This window comes from Anas acuta, chromosome 3 (assembly GCF_963932015.1).
Source record: "Anas acuta chromosome 3, bAnaAcu1.1, whole genome shotgun sequence".
Taxonomy (NCBI): domain Eukaryota; kingdom Metazoa; phylum Chordata; class Aves; order Anseriformes; family Anatidae; genus Anas; species Anas acuta.
In genome coordinates, this window is record NC_088981.1 from 42,681,827 (window position 1) to 42,707,909 (window position 26,083).

The following is a 26,083-nucleotide window of genomic DNA, read 5'->3' on the forward strand; positions in this document are numbered from 1 at the left end:
AGAGCTTAATGTGGGAAGATATAGGTATAGGTGCATCCCTATATAAAAGGACATTAAGACGTACAAGGTGCTCTTTGTTATTCATAAGGCTTAAAGTGGGGTTGCCAGAGAATTATTTCTGAATGCTAAATTCACTAGACAAGGCTAGAGTAATTGCTATAAGACTCTGTATCCTAGGCTCAAAAAATCTATTCTGCTCCTTATTTGCGGTGTTGTCAAGGGTATCTCATTAGCACATAAATATAGTTTTACTGTTCATTAAAACATTTCTGAAAAACAGTGCAAAGGAATATTTGAAAATCTAAAAACGAAATTGCCTTGTTTGCATTCAGTAATGCTAGCAGCACTGGGTCATAGTCACAGGAGTAAAATGAAACATAAGACAGAGTCAATACCATCTCAAAGTGAAGTGTAAACGGCAGCGTGTAAGTTTATCTTTGTTTTAAGTTGATAACGTAAATACAAGACTTTCCCATGTCCAAAATTAATAATAAATATTAAAAAAAGAAACCTGTGTGTACTTTCTCAGGCTGATTGTAACCCACCAACGAACGAAGGTTATTCTCAGTTGTCACTTGGTTGTGCATTTAATAAGATGTTCTTATTATTGTAGCTGAAACACACTTAAACTAATAGCCTGATTTAAAAAGTAATTTCCTTTGAAAGGTGTTCAATAACAGAAAACCGATTGCTCCCATTGTAAGTCATGAATTTCAACAAATTAAATATTGTTTTACCTACTCAAATACGATTTCAAAACTCTGAAAGTTCTTGCTTATGTCTGACTGTTCATCTGTAGGAATGGGTTGGCTGCTCTTTTCAGTAACTCCAGGTAAAAAAGAGAATTCCCTTGGTAGTATTGAAGGCAGCTGATACAGGCATAAACACAATAATAATGTTGTGCAACAGGTATTCTAAAACCCTTCAATCCTTGTACTTACGAAGGGAAACTGTTGTTCAAGATGTGTACCAGCTGCTTTAATCAGGGCCACTTCTCCTTGTACGAGAAGATTTAGGGGCTACTTCTACAATAATCTCAGCACAGTTTCTAAGTTTGTGCCATTGTAACAAATGGTTAACATTGGGCATGTCGCTGATGGCAAGTTTCTGAGTGCTTTGCCTTTAGTGTTGATGGTAAAGGTGTCACAAGCACAAGAAATCTTAAAATTGGTGGCTGCTAGGTGCATGGCTTTGAAGCAGTAAATGGAAAATAAATGAATGGTGCTTAGCACTGTTTTAGAACCCTGGCCATCCCAAACTACTGTATATAGGATTTTCAGGTGCAGCTATTGCTGGCAGTAAGCAAGTTCTTTGTTTTTATTACACAAGCAGTCAAAAAGTTTGGAGAAAAGAAAGGAACGGCATTGTGAAATACAGGATCAGAACAGTTTTTGATGTTAGGTTGGGGGTGTAGAGCTGGCAGCTTTCAAAAGCAATGTAAGAAACCACCACCGTAACCTGCTCCTGCTTGTGTTGCAGCTTGGTTCAGCAGCACATCATCTCTCTCAGCACCAGAGAATTCAACCTTAAAGACTGGTTCATCCTCTTAGAGGAAGGAAGTGTAAATGTATGAGCGAAAAGAATGGGAAAGGGGCAGGAGGAAAGGCTGAAGTAACCAAGCAATAGTGCTTGGGGCTGACAAAAAGTACCAGACACTTGGCTTTTGGAAAGTAGCATTCAGTAGCCAGAGAAATTAATGTGGGTCTGATGTCCATCCATCTCCCACCCTGCCATCTCAATCTTTTAAATTTGTGAATGTTGGTTTTGGTGCTTGTGGAAGATATAGGGAGTTTTATCTTTCATAATTTTCTTTAGCAGTTCATTTTTTTCAACTTTAATCTCAACATGTGAATAATATCCATCAGCAAAACAGCACACACTTTAAGAGCAGGTGACCTAATCTATGTCTCTATCCCTTATCTGTGTTTTCCTGCAAGTGCAAAATAAATGAGTTTTCAAGTGGTCTATGGTTTTTAATAATAAACCTTTTAAAGTTGCTGTTATCTGAAAGGTACGTATCCAGTAGTGGGAATTAAATGTCAGAGAAATACTGGCTTTGAATTGTTGCTTGGTGGTTTTGAAGTTTTTCTTCATTTTCTTTAGGATCCTTCTGCATCCTTGTGTATTTGAGTAGTAGTTTTTTAGCCTATTCCCCCTCCCTCAAGAAAACTCTTTTGATGGACTGTTCCTTTTCTTTCCTTTCCTATTCTTCTTTCTGCAACCGCTTTTGAATCTGTTGTTCAATTCAAAATAGACCTCAATATTCCATCTTTGTCAAGTCCTTTGAAACCAGACAAGGTAGTAGATAATGGCAAATCAGATTATGGCTTGCCCAAAGGAATACCTGCATTGTGAATTGAAATATATGTAACTCCTTGTGGGCTAAGATTACAAAGCTTGATTTCTCCTGTCCTTAGCTTGTAAAATGCTGCTGCTTGCATAGGTCTGTTATCTGCTCTAGTCTAACTGAAGTATTAAAAATAGTAAAGCTGCATTTTAGACTGTATCTGAACTATTAATCTAGCTACGTGAGTCAAAATTTAAAGGATTTTGACAGGTCAGATTCACTCCAGGAGTCTAGAAATAGCTTTTGAATTATTAGTCTGAGTAAACGAGAAGCATGGCTGTGCTCAGTGCTACCCGTCTGATGCTCAATTTTACTCTGTGCCGCGGCTCTGTGTTGGTGCTTTTTTCCAATATAAACAAAACGGAGTGAAAAATCAGACCAGTATGTGTTGTGGGGTTATTAAAATCGGGTGTCTCTTAACTTTGGATGTCAAGGCTGGCCTAAAATTTGAAGCCAGAGCCAACTCTACCTTCCACTATTCAAAACAAGCCATTAGGAGGATGGGGCAATATTTGAGAACTTCTGACTCATGTAGTTTACTCCCTCTGAGTTTGAATAGCTTGTTTATTATTCTATCATCCGCATCATTCAAGTAAAACAAACTGTTCTAGGACTGGAGAAATATCCAGAAAAGCTGGATGTTTGCTTTGCCCTGGACTATCTAGCTTTCAGGCTTGAGATACAGGGTGTCTACAGATAACCTGTTGCTCTCAGGAATGTTGTCACTCAGCCTTGAAGTGAAAGGACTGTCTGATGGAAGTTGATGCTTCAAGTGCCTCCATGTGATGAGAAGGAGTTACAGATTATTTGGGGGAAAAAAAAAAAAGTAGATGAAAGAGCAAACCATGCAACTGTTCTGATATCTACACACAGTATCTAACACTTGTTCTCTTCATCTCCCGTTGTCTGAACCGTCGGGGATGAGCAGCTGTTTTAAGTGTTCGTAAGGGATGAGCCTGCTTAAAAATCTACATAAAATGAGATTCCATATAAAACAGAATAAACAGTTTCTATGATCCATTAAAATGGAAAATACAGTCATAACAATCTGACTGCACAGAGCAGTGTTTAGAATTATTTGATGGCTTTTTTTTGGTGATGAATTGCCTTTGATAAAGTGCCGCTGTGTTGGCTAAATTTAGAGCAGTCTCTCACTCTGTTATGAAGACAACAACCACCATTTTAGCCAGAAAGAAGGTTGCTATCCCATAGCTATCCCATAGAGATGATGATATAGTTGGATAGTGGTTGGAAAAGAATTGATGAGTAAGATTTTGGGAGTGAGTGCAGTTACTACTGTGCAAAACTGAGGACTGCATCTGTGGTGTGTGAGAGCATAAATAAAATCTGTTTCAGACTGATGCAAGGAAAGAAAACATCTTTCTCAAATCGTATTTTACTGAGTATTCTGTGGAATACTCAATACCAAAATCCCTGGTACTTTTCCAACACATCAGCTATTGCATTCTGCCAGTTGCCCTTCTGTTTTGACATACAGAACATAAGTGAATAATGATGAGAAGTAAGCAATATCCTATTAATAAACATGAGTTCCTTATGGCCATGAGCTGTGCTGGCTTTTATTAAAGAAAAAAAATTATATTGTTAGCTACTTATTGTATTACTTTATGGTTTCTGTACTTAGTTGACCACCAGTGTATGAATGAGTTAGTGTGCTTACACTGGGGAACTCACACGTTGATGGCAGTATAGCTACGGCACCACAATGGTACCACAGTGGTTTTCCTAGAATATGAAGCCTGATGGTTGCTACCAGCAGCTAACTGATGAACTTATGCTTACTGAAACTAATTTGTTATTTGGAGCTGTCTTATTATAAAAACATGTTTTCTTTCCTGAGTATGATGTAGACCTTACTCCCTGATTTTTAAGCACTTTTCTAATCCACATAACAATGTGCTTTTCGGGAAGCTGAAGACACTCTTGTTCTATGGGCTAAACTCAAAAATGCTGTTTTTGCTTGCTTCTAGACAGTTGATATCGCCATATTGAAATTTACTTCAGTTTTTGTGAAATTTTGTTTTCCCCTTAGGTTTTTTCTCTGAGTTAATGTATCTCTTAATTTTGTTAACCCTGTTCTCCTATAAGTAGAATTTCAACTCTTTCACTTTCCAGAGAACACTTAAGTTTTAACACTTAGGGTTTTTTTTTGTCTTCTGATAGTAGCTGAAATTATTCTTTAGGACTTCTGCTGTAATTTTGAAAGTGTATTTGGTCTGTATGTATACAGACGCACATGTATGAAGGTAAGGACTCCTCAAATCCTTTTCTTTCTCTGACTTCTGACAAATTTCAGAAGGTGCATATACCAAGTGAGAGGGAGGTAGAGCTCACTATTGAAAATAATGGGGTATTACATCTTGTGGAAACAGAAGATGGGAGTGACATTTTGCTGTTATCTTTTATATACCATTCATGACTTTCAAAACAGATTATGGCTTTTACTTCATCTTGTGGCATTTGCCAACGTTAATACTCTATTTCAAAATAGGTAGTAAAAAAAAAAAAAGTTGTTTGAGGTAATGAGCCTTAGAAAAGGGTAGCTCATAACATTCTCCAAGAAGGATTTAAATTTAAACTTTGAAAATTTTCAAATAATTTATGAACAATTCTTCATCAGCCTTCGTGTGGAATCTATGTTTCCTGTTGAAGTCTTTTGAGTTGTTAAATTCCACGGCATTTCTTATTGAGGGTTTTGAGAGCAGCACAAAAGCTTTTCTGCGTTGCACCTGGTTTATCCGTCATGCTTGGATCAGTCTTTTAGTTCTGTTTTTTTCCCCTCTTAGGTCAGTTTCTATTATAAGGCGTCTTTTGTGGAGTTGGTGTGAGATTTCAGCGGAGAGCGCGCAGTTGGTGACCTCTCCTCTGAGGGATTTGGGATGAATAGGCCTTAACTTGAGCTCCTGGCTTCTGGCTAGGCCTCAACATCCAGGGTGAGCTTTCCTGCTGCTTTTAGAGCGAGATTAACTTCAGGGTGTGCGTACAGCTGAAGCTGGCTTCTAGCTCGCAGCTTTCAAGCGCACAGGATTCTTGGGATACTTCAGCAAAGAGCCCGGCTGTTCCTAAACACCTTCCCACCAGCCCTGCAAAACTTGTTTTCCTCTCAACAGGTTCGTGCACTGCCAGCTTTGCGTGACACTTGAAGGTTATGTTCTCCCAGGCCCCATAAAGGTTAGATATGCAGTGGGAATTGTGAAGGTTTGCACGCAAAGCCCAAGCTGCGTCTGAAGGGCCCTCGTCTATGCCTTAAAGCTGTGAGTCTGTACATGGCTTAAATGTTATTAATAGTGCTTTGTCTGTTTCTTGTAACAGGTTCACACCCAAACTGATCTAATGCTTAGTAGCAGGAAGAAGAAAAAAGGCTTTTTTTCCAACTCATACCTCATTGCAGGATGTTTTTACCAGGGTGTAACGTGGTATGGTTTTGGTCTGTGTTGAGCAGAGATGTAAAGCTTTACATTACCTACTCCAGATACAAATGTTAGTACTAAAGATTGGCAGGAATGATTTGAAAGAAAGATAGATATCCTTTATTGCTGTGATTTGTGTTTCTTCCTCCTGAAGCAGGACTCTACCTTTCACACTTGTTGGCTGTCTTGTAATAGGCACTTGTCCCATAGCGGAACTGAGCTTTCATTTAGTTGTCCTGAGTGTTCAGGATGAATGGTTTTGTCTAGATTTGACAAAACTGAAAGATGCTATTGGCATCTGTGTAAATTTCGTATTACAGAACATCTAATGATTAAATGCATGATTGGATATCACTTATTGGGTGGAATTCCTGTCAGAATTTCAGACTACACTAAAGCTACACTTCCTGTGGGTAGCATATTAAACTCGTGGTTTTTGTTTCGTTTAAATTAGCATCAGTATTTAACTATGTAGATGTTTAATTGTGACACTAAATGTGCTGTGTCATGTGCCTGGAGTTGCAGAGACTTGTCTGTAAATCCTAATGTTGGGATGAAAGAGGAAAATGCAAAGTTATTGAAGGAAGTCACCTGTCAAATGCAAGCTTGTCATAAAGTTACCTTATTAAGTTAAGTAAGTTGAGTTAAGTAATTTTTCAGACTTCAGGGATTTTTCCCATCTGTTTGTGTTCAAAAGGTGTCTATCTTGAAAGAGGTTGAAGGAAATGGTTCCCATGTTCTGCAGTGGCTCAGTTCCTGAACCTAAAGATGGATCTTTTCTCCTTTTTAAAAGGGTTCAGATTTTAAGTCAATCTCATTTACAGCCTAAGAAAACAAAAGGAAAGTAAAACCACAGTGCTTTTGCGTGCTACGCAAAAGATCTGAGACAGCAACTTTAATTTGCTCATCTCAGCCTGTCTAGAGTTTGCTTTTATGCCTGTGATAACCTTCTGCTAGGGCTGAGGGAAATACAGTGTAATGTTTTGTTGCTTCGTTGCATTATAATCCTGCAGATCTGATCCAGCAAAGCACTCAGCCTGTCAAGTGCATCTTTCCCCTTCACCTCCCCCTGCTGGAATAGCTCTCTTGGATCCTGTTTCTGCATTGTTTTGTCTTAAGTCACCTTGTTTCTTTTACTACAAAACCGTGTGACTGCAAGAGTGGTTTTGCCTTTAGATGTACTTGCATTTCTGATAAATACATGTATATCCTTTTGATCTCTGTTATGTTTGCAGGTTTAAATATTTATAAAACAAAATTAAGCTGAAAAGCGTTTAGTTCTAATTGCTTTCCTTCTCTGCAGTCTTTACTTCAAGATGTGTGTGAAAGGCATGAGAATTTTCTTCCATTCCTCTTTTCCGCCCCAGCTGTTTTCTGTATTGCAGCTGAGGGATTGCTTACTGCTTCCTTCAGAAATGTATAGGAGGAGAATTGGAAATACCTGGGTTATTGAAATAATTGTTATTGGATTCACACACTGTAAAACGAGTTCTACCAATTTATTCAGTCCTTCACCTTTCTTTCAATTAACAACAACTTAAGTTTCCTAAACTTCCAGAAATAAGAGACTTTCTCGTGTGCAGAAATACTAAAGCAGAACAGCACATCCATTGCTTTCTATGCTTTTCTTCCCCTCTGAAAAAGCCGCTTTTTCTTCCTTCCCCCCCACCCTGTTCTTCTAAGAGCCTGTCTTGGAGGTAAGAACAAGCAGTGACGATTTGAATTGAAAGAGGATTAGAGACAGGACTTTGAAATGCAGGCTAATTCATCGGGCACTTCTGATATTGTAGAATTAACAAGAGATGGCATTAAATCGTGCCTGAACATTTGTTGGAGTAATTGCAGATATTTCTGCTTGAAAGAAGGCAGTGTTTTGAGTAATGTGTGGCTTCATGTTGTAACTAAACTTTTAATCCCTTACTTGTGCTCGAAGTGGTATTCCCATTACACTTTTCCCTGCTACCTTGGCTGTACACACCTTCAGCTGCTTCCCATCCATCAAATCAGATAATTTAGTGGTTGATCTGATGGTTTAAATAAAACCCAACCAACAAAATGCATCTGTACCCCTGGCCCCATTCTGGCCAAAAAGCTCACTGCCAAGTCCGTTGGGTCTGTGGGATTGTTAGCCAGGGATTTAGGCTTATCTGGTTAATTTTTTTAGAATGGCCCTAATGCCCACTGTGTTTCTTGGATCTGAATCAGGGTATGTATCCTTGCGTTAAGCTACCTGAATGTCCAGACTTCACATCTCGCAGAGCTGTCAAGCGCGAAGCTGAATGCACAGTAATTCTCAAACGAGCCCAGTGGGCTTTGAGAGCAGCACAGCGAGCAGAAATTGTATCCGCATCAAGCCATGCCCTACCTTTTCGGGACCTGCGTGGCTGCCTTTCCTACATTGCCCCTTTCCAGAAGCTGGTCAGTTTTTAAGACAAGTAAACAAATGCTTTGCAAATGTCACAAAGTGCATGGAAAGCAGACAGGAATACTAAAATCAGTGCTGCTGCTAGAGTGTATACCTAAAAACACTTCTTATCCAATACAAGAGAGGCAGTGGTGACAGAAACCTCCCTGGAGGTGGCCGTACCAACGAGATGCTTTCAACAAGTTGGAAATGGGGAAGTTTTATGATGTCTCCTTGACTCTTCCTTTTTTTGTCAGCTTCTTTTTATGACATATGCTGAGTGATGTGGTATCCGATGTACATGTTTTGAGTGATGATGATTTATGATTAATTTATTCTTGGATTTTTTCCCAATCTAGTGCAGCTAAAAGAGCAGTGTAAATACTCTTGCTGCTTTGTGTGTACTTACCATGTAAGTCGTGGAATGACGTGTTTGCACTGACACAATCGGTTCAGAATAGAAGGCTGTTTTAAATGTTACTTAAAATGACATTTTTTTGGTTACTTTTTTCTTTCCACTCTCCTTCTGGGAACTAAAGTCGAGTGATAAGACTTAACTATTTATCTTGAATTCAAATAATTATTGCAGATGTTTTGTGATGTATTATTTTTGTAGTCTGTAGCTGCTAGTAAAGACCAGTGAGATTTTTATTCCAGATGTGAAAAATTTAACAGGAAATACTGACTAGACAGACCTTTTTGTTTTCTGCTTCTGACCTCCATCTCTGCCAGAGATGGTTCTTCTTTGCTTTCAAAGTTACCGGTGCATTTTGACAACTCACCCTACCATTGATCCCAGTACCTTTAAATGTTTCTCCTCTTTTTTCTTTCCTTCCTTCCCTGCCATCCCATTACCCATTTTGCAGCCTTCTAAATTATGGGGATCGATGAATACTTTTTGTAAAAGCAGCAAAACCTTTTAATGGTTCCTCTGCAGTGTTCCCATTGCAATAACATTTTTTTCTGGTGCATGAGGCTTTCATGCTATTCCTCTGCTATTTCTGGGTCCAGGTGACAATCTCTTCCGCAAGTCGGAGGGAGACTCTGGTTTGCTTTCTGGTCCTTGAGCACTTTACATCAAACGCCATTCTTGCTTCTGTCTGTGGTAGGCTGTGCTGAGTATTTTTTGCTTGGTTGGTAGGGTTTATGCAGGGGAGATGTGGGTTAGCTGGTTTTATTAGAAGTTGCCTCTGCCACAAAGATGTGCTCTTATTCAGGCTTAGTTTAAATGAGTGGATGTTTCAGTGAGCAGATACTATTGCCCTTCTCTGACTGTCCTCTGTTGGAGGATCTCTTCAGCTGTAGGTGAAAAAGGCTGGTGAAGCTAAAGAAAACAAAGGATGTGATGTGTGTTGGTTTTTTGGTGTGTTCTTCTGTGTTGCTTTTTTTGTCATACTTACCTTGCCAATTTTGGAAGGCAGGCAGTGCTTACTTTCTTCTACTCTACTGACAGGTGTTAAAATTAACCATGTAGTTTAGACACACATTACTGGAGCCAAAGTCTCTGGGCATAAGAGTATGGTTTGTTAGCACTGGATACCTGAATTGTCAAAGCTTTAGGAGTATTGTGTTCTTTTTATACCTTTAGGATCAACATTATGCAATGTCAGATGCTTACAGAAGAGTTTACCATTTATTGTAAAACACTTGGCAATCAAAAACTGTGGCATTTGCCTGCTCTTCAATTAACCTAACATATTAAACCAACACAGGGATCTGAAGGATAAAATGTGTTGTTACTTCAAATCCATTTGGATTTTTTCTTTAAAATACAGTGTGAAATACAAAGATCTGCATTCCAACATAACTACATTTAAAAGCCTACTGGCTGAATAGCCCTACCTGCCCTAACCTGGGGGGTTTCTGTGGCTATTGGCTCTTGTCAATGGAATAAGTTTATAATGCCCAGAGATCTTAAACAAAGCTGAAACGAGAACTCGCAGTTTATCTCGTTCGCTGTACAAATAAGCCTGCTGCCGCAAAGTTGGCTCAGGCTTTCCCTCAGAGAATACGTATCCATGTATGCCAGAAACTTCGGGGAAAGCATTGTTTTTGTCTAATCCAATCTCAGTTTATAAAATGTCATGTCAGGTTTTATAGTTGTTCTGGTACTTCAAATATTGCCCGTAAGCACTAAAATATGTGCTTTGTCCTAACTGAAGGTAAACTTTACAGATAAGTAAGGCCCAAAGGCATTTAATTTTGTCTGGAGATGACAGGTTATGGTAACAGGCACTTTCAAAATGTTTTGAGTATATTCCCTGAGTCTATATCAAACATATGAGGAGCTATCAAATTATAATTTTGATTACTTTTCCACATTTCTGGAGAATTTAAAATTGCCTTCTTGTATGCATGTGTGGTGCTTGTGTTTGTGTTTTTTGTTTTCCCTTACTGGAAGCTTCTATTTTTCCTTTGAATATTCAAACGTGTGAAAGAAATGTACCTTTGGCAGTAATTTACTTAAACTGTGTAAGGGAATTAGAAGGAAAATTAAATTCTGTGCTGTATTAATTTCAGACGTTACTTCCAACAAACATATTACTTCTAATCAAATTTTTGCAAAGTGTTTTTTTCTGGTTACTTATGTTTTGCTTCTTGATGTACTTGGACATGTCTGTTTTACTAATGCTAAGCAACTTGGCAGCCACCAACTCAGCATTTGCTTACAAGATATTTCTTGCCAGTCTTGCCTGTAAGAATCAGCATTCTGGGCGTTTTCTGAGCCTGCTCTGTCGTTTCATGCAAAACGCTTTTTGCTGACAGGGGAAGGCATGGATGCCCCTTAATGTAATTACATTAAATTGCTAGAGTGCTTGTCTGGCATGTAGAAAAGCTCTCCAGAAAGAGAGACTTGGAGTCATATTTCTTGAGACGTCCGCTTGGAAAGCCTCAAGTCAGTGACCAGCAGATGAGTTTGACTCTCCTTGCTTAAGTTTCTCCAGGACTGGGAGTAAGTGGTACTTCAGAGCCTGCTTAGCTGTTCTATAAGCACCTAATGTGATGCCTATTTGTAAGCTTCTAAAATGGATTACGAAAAAGCGAGGCAGATATTAAACACCACCAGCAGCAAACAAGATCAGGCTTTGGCTGCATCCATAGCATAGCTGGCTTTGAATCCTTTCCTTAGGTACTGGCTTCTGCGAGGAGCCTTTGTGCTTGGGCTGGGCATCTGAATCCGAGCAGGCACCCAACTGCTGCTATGCCAAGTGGCCTGCTACGAAACATCCAAGTGCTGCTGTGTAGCTGGCCCCAAGTGCATGATCAGAGCACAAGTATATGAAGTGCCGTGAGGAGCGTCTGCTGCAGCAAGAGCATCTCTTCCAAAATCAACCGATTTGACTGATGTGCACTGCATGATGCAGAGAAGCCTTATATTAGGCCAGCTGGATCAGATGATACTTTGAAGATGCTGCCAGTATTCAGCTTCCTTTTAGAAAATTATCAGTAGAAGAAAATCTGTCTGCAGTTGGCCCTTGGCCAACATCTTAAAAGCAAGTACGAAAACAGATATTAAGCCCTCGCATGTATTTTATCCCGTGATGCCACTCTGCTCAAAATCTGAGCATATGCTACCAAAGCAAGTAGAACTTTCTATTTTATTTTTGCTTAATTCCCTGCTTTGTATTCTGCATGAACAGCGTTGCAATGTGCTGCTACATGGTGATGAGCAAAGGAGCTGGTGTCTTCCGTGTCTGACCTGTTTCAGAGGGCTGGGTGGTGTTACCCTGTGGGGTAGCACTGTGTGTTGGCCCATGAGATGTTCTCATCTGGCTTGCTGCCATCCTCGTGGAGGAGGTGGTGAGCAGCTTGGTGCAGTCAGCCCCCAGCCATCTCCTGCACTGGGGTGTTGTGTGGTGGGGCCTCGGTAGAAAAGGCTGGTACTGGGATCACACCTGGCTCCCAGTTGAGACGTTTCAACCACAAGAGCTTTGCTGAGAAGTGTGTTGACCTGGCACTTGTAAAGCGTGTGATATCTTAATATATCTAGCGATGTTACACCTTGGTACATGACTTTCTGTCACCCAGAAAACCAGTGCAGGATCTCTCCTGTAATGAGGTCTAATTCCTCACAGTTAAATGTCAAATCCGTGATATGTGAAACCTCATTTTCTTCAAAAAGGTAGGCATAAGGAGGAAAAGCACTTTTACGGTGGAGTAATACCTGGAGACTTGAACAAGTTTAATGTATTTTTTTTTTTTGGTGCCAAATGAAATAACAATTGACAAAACACTAATTGCTTTGAAACTGTTTTAAGGAAAACAGTTTTAAGGAATATGGCATTAGATGCAAATAAATATACCAAAACCAGAAGGGTAAGCAGTCTGGAAGGCCTAAGTAATGGTAGTGAAATTATCCACTAATGTATGTCTGTGTATAATTACAGCTTTCTAAACTAAAATGACTCCTCTTAAATTCTGTGTTGAATATGATCATGTCTTGCTGTAGCTGTGTAGAAATGCTGTAAAAAGTGAGTTTGAATCTTGCCTAGTGTTTGTATAAGTTACCTCATTCTCCCTTTCCCCTCAATGCAGCCTTAAATGTGCAACTCATCATTTGATGAAGCATTTTCTTGTGTCTTTAAAATAGCTGAGACTCTGATTCTTAAGGCTGGAATTTTCTACTTCACCTGTTTGAAATCTCAAATTGAATCTGCCAGGTTGTCTTATTGGAGTGGATGAGTTGAGCAGGAAAAGAAAAGTGGTAATAGCAAGGCTTATAAACTAATGTGAACCTTTTCTGGCATACAGAAAGTACAATGGCTTCTGAGACAAACAGTTGCTGTGTTTTAATGACTGAGTTGAAAAAAAAAAAAACACTCTCAAATTTATTCAGTTTTATCTACCTTCTCCTGTAGTTAAAGCTACTGAGCTATTCTGTTCAATATGTCGAGTAGTAAGCACTTTCCTTGTCCTTTTTGCTGAAATGTTATTAATTTAAAAACAAACAACAATTAGATTTGGGTAGCTAATGTAGATGTCCATTTACCTTAATTTTCTGTGGGGGAAAAAAATGAAATGTTGTTATGACTTGCAGGTTTTAAAAAATGTGGCAAAGGTAAATGTACATCATGTTAGCTTCTGGGCTTTCGAAATAAAGGTATGTTGGTAATTGTATTTAAAAATTTAATTGCATTTCAGTTAGGTTTATTTGGTACATCTAAAATGTTGCTACAATACCAGGGTAAGATCTCCCACTGAACGGAGTTGAAAGCTTGCAATTTTTTCTTTTCATAGCCCATCTGGTCCTGAATCAAGAATAATGGGAAACTGTGACATGATGTATAAAAGCAACGTGTGCCAAATCCCTGACACCTGCGGTATCAATGGAGTGCACCCATCTTGATGTTGCGGTGTGAGTCCTGGCCTGAGAAAGTAACATCACAAATGAGGACCACAAAGATACTGCTGTAGTGGTGCTCCACATGCATCTAATGTTTGGTTAGCATCTGTGCTGTTTGGGTAGCTACCTTTTTTATTTTTTCAATAAGCTCAAAATTCTTGTCCAAATGTATTTCCAGCAAACAAAAATGGCTTTAGATTAGAGCCTGATGTTGTCAGCTTTTTTCTTAGTATGTCAGGAAAATAGTATTTTAAAGTATTAAATACTAACAGCATTAACAATATTTTAGCATTAGCCTTTTTCTATTTTTTCTCGTTAAATCCCCTTCTCACACTCCTGATTAGAACTGTGCCTCCCATTGAGCAGTTTCAGTGGCTTTTAATCTTGCCTTAAGCTGAGTTTTTTGAATGAATGAATGCTGTCAGTGCAAGCATTGTTTTCTCCTATCAAGAAGATTACTCATCAAATGCGACTGACTTTTGAAGATTACATTAGAAATTGGTATTTTGTTTCACTCTAAGCAAGCTGAAAAAGCAACTCCTGTGATGATGACAACATAGGAATGTCATTTGACCATATGTTTTAGTTGTGTGCTGCACCAAATTAACATGCTGAAGCAATTTACAGTTAGAAGCAAAGAAACTGGTTGGTCTGGTGTATTTATATCTATGGTTTTTTATGTCTGCTTTCTTTTCCTTTTGTGCATTTTGAGTTCTCTAAAGGATATAGGTATCTTTTCCCCTAAAAGGCATTGGATGTCTACATGTACTTTCCAAATGCTTTACTGGGTGAAAGTAATAAGGCACCATTAAAATAGATTTCTTTTGGAGAATAAAAATACCCCAAAACCCTAATCCAGGGCACAGAGATTAGAGATTAATATCCCATACTCTCTTGGACCTATTCCGTTTGATAGGGAGGCTGAAGATCCAGCTGTCTGTGTTTGGAACTTCTCTTGGCAATGGGGCTTGCCTAAGAAATTCTGCAGACTGTAGCTGAATAGTTGCGTAGAAGCCTAAGACTTAAAAGAACTCAAAACTGCATTCAGCTTTTCTAAATTTAACATTTGCCTTTTGTAGTTTGTGTTTAACTCGGGGGGGAGGAAACACCAAACAAGGTGAAAGAACTTGATAACTAATTGTGCTTAATGGCATGTTAAGCATACATGTACAAGGAAGGCAGAGGTTTCCCCTAAAGACTTAAAGTGGGTGGGGGTGGGAGAGAAGAGAATGAGGAAGCACTCAGTGCCTTTTCTTTAATTTCAGGAAAAATGCCTCCATTTTTTTTGGTTGCTTAATGGATGTTTTGCATTTATTTTTCGATTTACATAGTTTTGGATGCTTCCCAATAATTTGGGACAATGAAGAGCTTGGTAGAAATTGGCAAAATTTGCTTTTATTGTATTGAGAAGCGTTTTAAGTGCAGTTGATACTGCAGTTAATGAATTAAGTTTCCATAGCACTGCTATCTTTAAAACGGTGTACCGAGCCAAATAGCAAGTAAAATACAGCTTCCAGAACCACAGAAAGCTTTTGTTTCAGTGTGTTGGTGGGGCTTAGAGGAGAGTGAAGGATAATTTCCCTCATCAGCATGCTGTGATAGCTCTCTTGAAATGTGTTTTCTTATTGTCTTAATTATAAAAAGAAAAGCAAATGTATTGACCTCCACAAGGCCCAATAGCCTGAAACATGGACTACGTGATGGGATATAGTATAAGCACCTGGGCATATTCCCTCTCTGATACCCTGAATGCTTGATTCTCTGAAAAATGTGCATTGGTAGCACTTCATTTTAAACTGATTTAGTGTTTATATGGCTGCCTCTCTATAAATGATCACCAGTAACAAAACATCAGCATTGAGCTTTGAATATAAGGCATCGTATTTCTAAAATACTGAAACACAAATAACCAGTGGTGCCTACTTAATGTAAGTAGTAACTTTGGCTGAATTTACATTGGAAAAATTCAGATCTGCCTGTGGAAATGCTATAATTTATGGCTTAAATGTTCTCCAGCATGAATTTGGCCAGTTCCAACTACTTGTTATTCTAAAGAATTGTTGGATATGGCTTAGGAGTTGCGGTGGCCAAGACCATTTGCAACGGGCAACTTCTGTACCATCACCTTGTTCTGGAGGCTCGGGCAGATGGCTAAAAACTGTTCTGCTCTGTTTCTAGGTGCACTTAATTGATTGCCATAGGCACAGTATTGGATCTTCTTGCACGACACTATTCATAGCGAAGATGTTGCCTTGAGAGGGGTTGTGCGAATGGAACTGTCTTAGAACCGGGACTTCTTCAAGGCAGATGTAGAAAGGGCAACAGAATTTCCTTTGACACATGTCCAAGAGCAGCAAAAGCTGCTGGCACTGAAAACAGTTGGCGAAGCGTAGTGTGCAAATCAGCATACCATTGCTAATTATCTTTTTTAAAAAAGTTACCCTCTTCACAACTTCATCCAAACGCATAATATGATATGAATCCAAATTTCTTTGACATCTTGTATTTTTGTGGTAATGAGAATACAAGAGTGTGGGTTTTTTTCCCTGTTGAAAGGAAAATGAGACTTACAGATTGAGAATAAACGTTGGAGGTCGGAGAGCGGGTAGGAGAGAAGAAACTTATTAATGCTTTTTTTTTCTACCATCTCTAAATGGGTATTACCAATATTACTGGAATAACAAATCCATCAGAGTTGCCTTGAATAAGCTACACCAAAACAAACACATGAAAACAGCAACTTGCAAATGTTTTGGAAGGTTTTTATTCAATCAGAAAACTGCCACTCTAGTTATAACTGCTAGGTGAACTGACTTTTTTTTTTCAGGTAACTTCCATATTTGGGTTATTCCTTACTGGAAGAAGGCTTTCTTCAGGTTTTATTTAATTTTTGACTGTCTTGCTCGTTTGAGTATTACTGATCAAACTTTTTTTATTCTATTTTTTGTGGTACATTTCCTTCTTACATAATACTTTTTCTTCCTCAAGTAAGAATTGTTGCATAAATGCAAAATCCTATCTTAAACTTCTTACCCATTTCTGCCATTTTTAAAGTAGGAAATAACTCTTTTCTCTTCCAAACTGCATCGTTAGCTCTGTTGAACCATATCATAAACTTAAAATCCAGAGGCTGTTATTGCTGTTTGCATTGAAAACACAATTATGTTAAGGATATTATTTTAAAGAGTATGTGCTTTTTTTTCAGGAGGACCCAAATGACGTTGACCCCAAAAGGAAAGATGTGCGTGTCAGCGATGGGGAGGACAAGGCACAAAGTGTGGAGACGTTACCTCCAGGTATCGCAGTAAAGTTTGTAATGAAAGATCCGTGGGCACAGATCATTGCTTTATGGCTTTCAAGTAGCTAAGCAGTTCTTTTGATTTTAATCATTCTTTGTAGTTTGGAAGTGATAGGATTACTTCAGCAGTATGTATCTCTGTTCTTAAAGCTTCAGCTTCCTTATCTTGCCTGCTTCACTACTCCTTTGGGCTTTAAGTCATAGAAAGAAATTTACTCTTTTCTAGTACGCTTATATTGCCTTGCAATAGGTTTGAGCTGCTGTAAAAGCCTCTGGTACAAAGGTAGTCCATTTCTCTGTGGAGAATGCTGGCAGGTAACAGACAAGTCACCTTGAAACTGTACTTCTGACGGAAGGTTCAGACAACTTTCAGGCTTTTTTGTAGCTTCATCTATGTTTTGTGACAGGTTGATTTTTTTTTTAAGTGTGCTGATGGTGTGCCTTATTTTTTCTCACACTTGCTCCGTGCTTGTTGAATGTTGGCAAATAAACAGAAGAACATGATTTTTGTGTTATTTGAATGAAATGGAGTCTTGGCTTGGAGATGAGCTGGGACAGTTAAATGTTAGGGAATCTTCATTTTGTGTGACTGCTCCCATAAAACTTCTTTTGCAGCTTAACTGCTTCACATCAGTGAGATTTAATGGATGGCCAGAATTGACGTATGAAGGAGTGCAGAAATATTGAAATGGATTTGAAAATTTTACACTGCTTTCAAAAAGGTTACCATACAGGGAGGGCAACTTACGATCAGATGGCTTTACAACACTTTACTGTTCTGCAGTTAATCCTTACGTTGGGCTAGAAAACAAATGTTAAGCCAAACAGTTGAAATTGCATGAGATTTTGAGGAAAGAACTAACTAGATTAAGTTTTACTTTAAGGAGCTGAAATTTCCATCCCCAAAAGCATGAGTGTTTTTTGTTTTACAGTCTTAAAGTTCTGATACAGTATAAGCTGTTTAAATTTCATGGCTTTTTTTTTCCCTGTAGCATTTGGCTTACCTTGTCTCAGATGCTTTCTGGAGAGGGAAATGAGATTCTGGCTATGTATGTATGCTTTTTGTAAAACAAACAAGCAAAAAATCTTTATGAACTGAGAAATAAATCCTTTTTTTAAAAAAACAAACAAACAAAAAAAACAACTGACTAATGTAACTTGGTTTCTGATAGGGGAAAAAAATACTTGGGAAGATCTAACAGAACTCTGCAAATTTATTGAATATTTTCCCTAATACTGGGTTTACAGGTTGGTTCATCTCACACCTTCCAGCTGAGAAGGAAAGCTATTTCTGGAAGGAATTATCTTTATTTCTACTTCAATATTTATGTATGCAGAACCAAACCCTTACATGTGTCTTCAAAGACTTTCTATGTTGCCCAAAGTAGCCGTGAGTATTAAGAGGTGGGAAGTGTTATAGGTCAAAAGGGAGAGAGATCAGAAGCTGGAAGGTTAGAAGTAAAATTAAGTGTAAAGTAGAACAGGTCAGGACTCCTCTCATTTAATCCATTGATTAGTAGTCTCTTATGACTTGATTTAAAAGGCAAGAGAATCGTTACTGCAAAGTAGCATGAGAGTCTCTAGGCAAATATCAAACGCTACACAGAACTTTGCACTCTTAAACCACTGTTTTGATTATTTCCAATTTGTGTAGGCAAGCTTTTGAATTCACATGGCAATGGAACTAGAATTCATACTTCTGCAGATATTTTGTGGGGGTGTTTTAAGGCAAAATGACCAAACTTTTGGAGAGGTTTGGTTCAATTCTTTCTTTTCCATTGAGGTTAGGAGACCTGTGGTTTAGGTTTCACTGTCAGGTATCTTTCAGGATTTCTAGAAAGTAAGGAATTATTTGTTACCTTTATCTTTGAAATGGCTTACTATAAGGATTTAACTGCTGTTCTACCTTCTGTACATCAGAGTGTATCTATCCTTTGTCATTTGATGACTTTTTTTATATGTTGCAAAATTCTATTTCTTGATTTGTAAAAATGGTATTGTCAGCTTTTGTAGTAAGAAAGACTGACCCTGAACTGTCTCTGTGGATAACTAAAGCAGAACTGTATAGCCAGTGCTTTTTAGATAGATGTTTTTCAACCTTGAACAAGAAATAATAGGAGTTTGAGCAGTTATTCAACCAGCTCCTTCTGTTTAGTTAACAAAGATCTGGAATCTCTGAATGTCTGAAAGTCAAAATAATCATATTTATACTGAGTATCCTACTGCTTTTAAGCTCCTCTGAGTCAGTAAGAAGGAGTGCAAGCTATTTGTGGAATTTTGTATCTATCTAGTCCTACTCCTTGGTGCCTGCTGCTTGGTTTCATGCAGATTTCTGTTGTACTTTTTTCTCTTCTGACTTCAACCTGCTTTTACTGTTATCTGGCTTTTCCCTAATAGATCTGATTCATATTCCACACAGTTGACAGGACCTCTGCTGGAGCCACAGCCAAGCTTTGCATCCTTCCTGCCTTCTGAAGCCAATTTCATTTGTTTTTATATTCTATGGGCTGGCACCACTTTTCAGTAAATCTAGTGCTATGACACAGTCTCCTTTATTTTTCCTCAAATTTGTTATGTTTTCTGCACTAGCTTTGCATTTGCTGATTTTAAAGTCCTAGGGAATAATAGGTGATACATCTTTAATCTTAAGCTCTCCTTGGATGGAAATAATGCAATAAAATCCACAAAACTAGTACTGCTTTCTTTTAAATGCAGCTGATTACAGTTAGAGTGGAGGAAAAAAAAAGTGCTTCATGTTTAAAACTGAGCAGCTTATTAAAAATAATTGCAGAGAATTGCATTATTTTCATTGATTTCCTTCTCCAAGACTTTATATTTGAGAAATACCTGCTTCAAAAAGAAGCAACTTTGCTGGATTTCACTTTTTTTTTATCTTGGCTCTGCTCAGCTCATCCAGCTCAGAACAATCTAACCTAATTAACAACAACAACAAACACTGAAGAACATCTAACCTCTGCATCTGTAAAATAAACACTTGTCAAAAACAAGTTTAGTGCTGTAGCATCCCCTGGTTCCTGTTTCTTAGCCAGTGCAGTCATTTTTGGTTCTGTTTGACACTGGTGGCAAACCCTGCAGTTCACTTACTCTTGATTTATTGTCATGTTAGGTGTCAGTATTGATATCCTTAAAAAACAAAAAACACATGCTTGAGTTTGAAGTTACCAAACTGCTTAATTTAGGTTTCAAATAACATGTTTACATTTTTGCATACTCATTTCACATAGGAAAGTTGCTGAATTTCAGGAGACTACAGAGCCAGCTAACTCCCCAGAAGAAATTGAATAGGATCCTATGAGTGTACCCCAGAGAAGCATTCAAGTCTTTGAATGCTTGCAGTGTTGTTTGAAAGCTCTTATGTAAATGTATATAAAAGCACTTCAAGTATAGATTATAATAAATATATTGTAAACTACAGTGATGCATTGAATCTTTTTTGTAGACCAGAAAAACAGTGACTTCCATGTGTTGCAACCTTCTGCTGCTACCTGATAACCAAATCACACCTTGTTCAGGTTGCTATTGTCGATTAGCTCCTCAGGTGGTCCTGAAACTACATGTATAGAGCATTTTTAATCAGCTTGGTGGTATTTGTCTAAGCAAACAACAGATGATTACCATATGAAATGAAGGAAAGGGTTCTTTCAATATCAGAACCTTCTAACAGAAGTTAAGATACAATAGGTAGGGCACAGTTTATGGTGGAAAGCTTTGAATGAGGTCTGCCTTAACTGCCCTAGTTTCCATTATTCACAAGTTGAGAGAAAGAACAAAGGCAAACCTTGAAACACCTGAGCAACCTCTGACTCTCACAGCTGTTGCAATGGTGTTCTGTCTATGCATTATCAGTGTACTTCAGGATATGCCTGAACTGTACGACTCGTTTAAAAGCTGAGCTTGAAAGGAGTGACATCTCTGCAATCTGCCACCTACTGAACTTGAAGTACCTCAAAAACTTTGTGCGTTACCTGTGAAAACAATGACCCCATTCATCTGTAATAAATAGTAACCCCAAAAGGCAACTTTTCCTTTATATCTATTTTTATGACACCAGCATGCTGTGTTCACTATAACGTGCTCACAGGAGATTCTTGTATGCATCCATATAAGAAGTGTTTATGTTATATTAGAATTTAAGCTCTTTTGTTGGTTTTCTTTGAGTTAGTTGGTATAAATTTGCAGCAGGTGACATTAGTTTGGCTGTCGATATACAAAAAAGTAAATGTTTAATTGGAGGTAAGAAATAATAGTTTAAATACATTTGATATCCAACTACTTTACAGCAGAAGAATATGGTAAATATTCTGAAACTTTGTTTCTAGGGGATTGATGTTAAATTTGCCTTTCAATTTTTAGGTATACAAATCCAAGTGCCACAACCAGTTATATAATAACATACTCTTTGTTAAAGAAGAATTAATCTGTGAATCCTTTGTCGACTATAAAGAAAGTTGCAGTTGTGTCATGTAACTCAAACTAGAGAGTGATCTAGTGTTCCGCCTACATGAAATGCTAGTTTTTAAGAAAAATGCAATCTTGTACTTCTAAAAGGTTTGGTCCTCAAATAGTTTGGTTATGGCTGTCTGTATTTTTTATGAAATGCAACGGTAGTAAACTGAATTGTCATGTCTTTGAAATCTAGATCTTTAAAGAGATCTACCATCTTAAAGCATGTGGATATGTGGAACATTTTTTAACGGAAATTGTGGTAGTTCTTGCAAAAAACAGCAACCAGTAAATAAGATAAAGCACGGTGTGGTGAGTAGGGTAAACTAAGCTGTAAAGTGGTTCAATTGTATTAATTTGTAGGGTATTATAGAAATCTAATATGCAAAAGTGAGTGTGATGCTATGCTGTTAAATACTATTGGGACTTAATTATTTTGTTGTAAAACAAAAAAAAAATCGCTGAATTCTCCTTTTAAATTGCAAAGATTGATTTGGGTATTTTCCTGTTTTTCTATTGTAGGAAAAGTTCGGTGGCAAGATTTTGATCAAGATGCTTATGTTAGTGCTACTATGGTGCGATCTGGTCAGGATCCATATGCCCGCAACAAGTTCAATCAGGTGGAAAGTGACAAACTTCGAATGGACAGAAACATTCCTGACACAAGGCATGATCAGTAAGTGTCAAACTGAGCCATGTTTGTCTTGGATTAGTTTTTGTTTATGGCTTTTGAGCATCAGGTGACTTTCCTAAAGCAGGACTTCTCTAGCTTTCAGAATGACAGGAACAGCAAACGATGATGTGATCCTTAAACAGCAGGGTAAGAACAATAAATCATGTTCAAGTTTTTCTGTTTCCATGACTTCGGTCAGTGTGTATTCTGTATCAAAGCTGGTGTTGCATTTTGGTCTCTTTATTCTTGTTTACCTGATGGCTTTTTGTGGCTTCTACATTTGTAGCAGGTTTTATCTTAACTTCACTCTGGTGATTGACAGCTCAATCAGCACAGCTCTGACATTATTTCTGCACTTGCTAGTCTCTAGAGACATGTTGTGTAGTTCTTTACATGAAGTTGACTTGCAGGTCTTTCCTAGTAAGCTGGGCTGATTGCTGAGCCCTTTTCCCATTTTTAAGGGAGACGTGGACAGAGTAATAACGTGATCAACACCAAAATGATTACTTCAAGGTCATGTGGCTGTGATGTTTTTTCAAGTATATAAATTGGCCTGAGTTAATGGCATCAAAATTCATACTGGGGATCGAATTGTTGTGTGGTTTTGGAAAGATGCTGGATCAACTGCTCAGTGGTGACGCACATTCCTCTACTTGAGTTTCAGGTTTCACCTCTTGCTGTAGAAACAAGGCAGATAGTTATTAAATATGGCATTGCATTTAATAGACCACATTTATGTAAACAAAAGGATAGTTTCTTCTCTTTTCCCAGCCACACTGTTTATCTTACCTGGTTCTGGGAGAACATAGAATCCTGCTGCATGTTGCTGTGGTTCTGTAGCGTCAATGAACATGCAGTGTGGACTAAGCAGTATAGAAGCTACTTCTAAGAGTGAGCAACATAGGGAGCAGGAGTCAATACTAGGTCCACTACTGCTTAATATCTCCATTAATGACCTAGATGAGGGGACAAAGTACAATCTCAGCAAGTTTTCAGGTGACACAAAACTGTGAGAGGGTGGCTGATAGCTATTTTGGCAAGGATAATCACTGCAGAAACTGAAGAACTTGTATGAAATGCTTATGTGGAAACTGTAATGGGAAGAGCAAGTGTAATAGCCATGAAAAGAATATATTCCAGATCTAAGTGCATGTGACACTTGGTGGCACGTTATTTTCAATAAAATTGAAGGCAACTCTGCTAAAATGAGTATTTCCTTTGGAGCTGCTGCAGAGTTTTATTGAAGAAAAATGAGGAAATATTTCTATTTAAGCAACTTTTATTAATTGTACTGATGTGTCTAAAAGCCTATTTTACTTGAAAATAGTCATATAGTAGTACTTAATTGCTGAGACTGTCTAGGCTGTTTAGAAGCAGTTTATCAGAATTGTACGATTTTCTATGAAGAGCTAATAGAGGTCTTGAAAAATGACTTGGCATAGATGGACTATGTCACCTTCAGGGTTTGTAAGGTTTTTGTTCTGCATTTAGTTGGATGAATATCGTCACTGTTAGCTTTATTCTTCAAATTTTGAACGTTGGAATCTTAAACGTTTTTCTATGCTAATGAGAAGTTACTTCTACAAGCAAGACAAGGATGCTACAATAGCTTTGAATATAAAGGGTGAAGTGGCTGAGTGCTTTTCTGAAGGAGACGTGTACGGTAGCCTAGTAACCCTCGCGTGTTCATTAATGTGCTTGTTTACTTAGATTCATTAAATGGTCATACTGTGAAACAGTGTTCTGCTTTCATACTCAGTTGCATGAAAGGTACTCAGCGTACAGCAGCAATTATAGTAAAGTGACTTTTTTTTGTCAATGTACCCAGATCTGGCACTCCCTGGGTCTGTTGTATACAAAGACAACTACTAAAAGTGGCAGAGGAGGAGTTGATCTGAAAACAAGGTACTTCCTAGGTAGATGGAGAGCATACACTAGTAGATATCCTTCATGATGAAGCAGCTGTCTGCTAAGGCTGGAACGTAAATGCTACATTCAAATGACAGGGTATTGTGTCTTTCAGGTGTCAACGGAAACAGTGGCGGATAGATTTGCCAGCTACTAGTGTGGTGATCACCTTTCATAATGAAGCAAGATCTGCTTTGCTTCGAACTGTTGTCAGGTATTACCTAAGAGACACTTTGATTTTCCCTAAAATAAGTTTGTGTCAGATACTACTTTATGATAAAGAAGGGATATAACAATCCAATATACTTTTCTGTACTATTTACAGAGGGGAAAGCTGAGACTTAATTTTGTTGATGACTCCATTTCTTACATTCTGAAATTAAACAAGAAATGTTCCCCTTAACTACAAATACATGAAAGCGTGGAACTAATTACAAAATGATGTTTGGAGATTGGCTGTATAGATAGTTTCAAGAAAAACTTAAGAAATTCACAGGGGCTATTTGATCTAAAGATACCTGTAAAGCTTCCATTTTCCAAGTTGTCTAATTCACTGATTTCTGGAAGCTAGAATTCCTGTTGGGGGTGAGAACAATTCTACACGTGCCTTTTTTTTTTTTTTCTCAAAAGCTCTTTAGTTAATAAGCCAATAGCTGTTGTTGAAGATAGGATCCTGGGCCAGATTGAAGTATGGCTTATAACAAAGCAGTGGTTTTTATGACGTTATCATGGGAAATGAAAACTACTTTGTATTGAATGCTTTTTTTCATGGTTTCAGTGTCCTTAAAAAAAGCCCGTCACATCTAATTAAGGAAATCATACTGGTAGATGACTACAGTAATGATCGTAAGTAATTTTTTAGTGTCCAAATTTCACTTATTTTGCTGAGAGTTTCTGTAGATGAAAGTAGGTGGTTTAGTTGAGAATTGATTATATGGGTAGGAGTTTGAAGAGACTGATCCAAAACCAAATCTTAAATCTTTCATGTTTGTCATTATGGAAAAGTGAAGAGTTCTGCATGTATAGAATCACGAAGGTTGGAAAAGACCTCTAAAATCATCTGGTCCAACCACCCCCCTACCACCAGTATCACCCACTTCTGATTAGAATACTTCAGCTATATTTTGTTACTTTCCGCTAGCTGAAGAAGCGAAGTATAGACTTGAGAACAGCCTTTCCATAGTGTGTTATATGATATAAAAGTTAAACCTATGGTGCTTGTACCAAATACTTTCATAGCACTGCTTTAAAAGAAGGTCGTCTCCATCAGCCTTCTGGAAATTTCATACTGAATATAGAATAAGTCAAGATTTTAAAAATACTAGGGTATCATAATGTGAACTTGAACAGTAGTCTTCTGAGTAACACTTCTTAAAAGGAATTTGCTAGTTCAAGGCTTAAATGTATTCCACAATAAGTATAATGTTGGTTAAAGTGTGAGCCTTCCGATATGCAAAGAAAGCATATTTTAATGCTTTAGCTTTTTATAACATGTAGAAACTACCTAAAGTAAGCAAAAAATATTATTGAATGAAAATATTTGTGTAAAATCAAATGAGCTTTAAATAACATAATAAAGGTAGTAATTTCTTAGCCTGATAATTTTTCTTTATCTCTGGTGAGGCATTTTTAAAGTGTATTTTAGCTTAATTATTTGCAACCACAAACATTTTCCACTATGAAGTTTTTTTTTTTTTTGGTGAAGGAAAATGTACTTTTATGGTATATCAAACTGTTTCTCATCACTTTATTTGCATTTTTTTTAAGCTGATGATGGTGCTCTCTTGGGAAAAATCGAAAAAGTGCGGGTTCTTCGAAATGATCGCCGAGAAGGTAGGCTTCATCTGGGGAAAGGAAGATATAAATTCTGGTGTGTTGGATTGTCTGCATTTGCTAATCTTGATCAGGTGTTTTAAAGGAACATTCTGTCTTGGAGGGGAGGATTTTCACTTTATAAATCAACCTGCAAGTGAAAGGAATGAAAACCAATGTATTTGTGCAAGTAAAAATAGTAGTTCTAATTAATTCAGTATTGTTGTACGCAGTTGCACGTTGCTGGCTTTCACAGCGGAAGCCAACTTGAGAAATTGCCTTTCCCCCTCAGCCCCTCCTTTATCTCACTGTATTTCAATCCTCTGTTAAGCTGCTCCAATTGTATGCAAGGCCTCACTGTAAACTGTAAGAGTGTTTGCAAAGATCCAGTTTAAAAGTATC

At 37.9% G+C, this 26,083-nt stretch overlaps 1 protein-coding gene across 3 annotated transcripts in view; it reads left to right on the forward strand.

Annotated features, from left to right (window-relative positions):
- Positions 1 to 26,083, forward strand: part of GALNT2 (polypeptide N-acetylgalactosaminyltransferase 2) — a 92,059-nt gene that overhangs the window by 33,112 nt on the left and 32,864 nt on the right. For all 3 annotated transcript variants that reach the window (XM_068676810.1, XM_068676811.1, XM_068676812.1), the window contains exons 2-6: positions 16,732 to 16,822; positions 21,811 to 21,964; positions 23,985 to 24,083; positions 24,648 to 24,715; positions 25,637 to 25,702. In XM_068676810.1, coding sequence (XP_068532911.1) covers positions 16,732 to 16,822; positions 21,811 to 21,964; positions 23,985 to 24,083; positions 24,648 to 24,715; positions 25,637 to 25,702 — 478 coding nt within the window. The remainder of the gene's footprint in view (positions 1 to 16,731; positions 16,823 to 21,810; positions 21,965 to 23,984; positions 24,084 to 24,647; positions 24,716 to 25,636; positions 25,703 to 26,083) is intronic.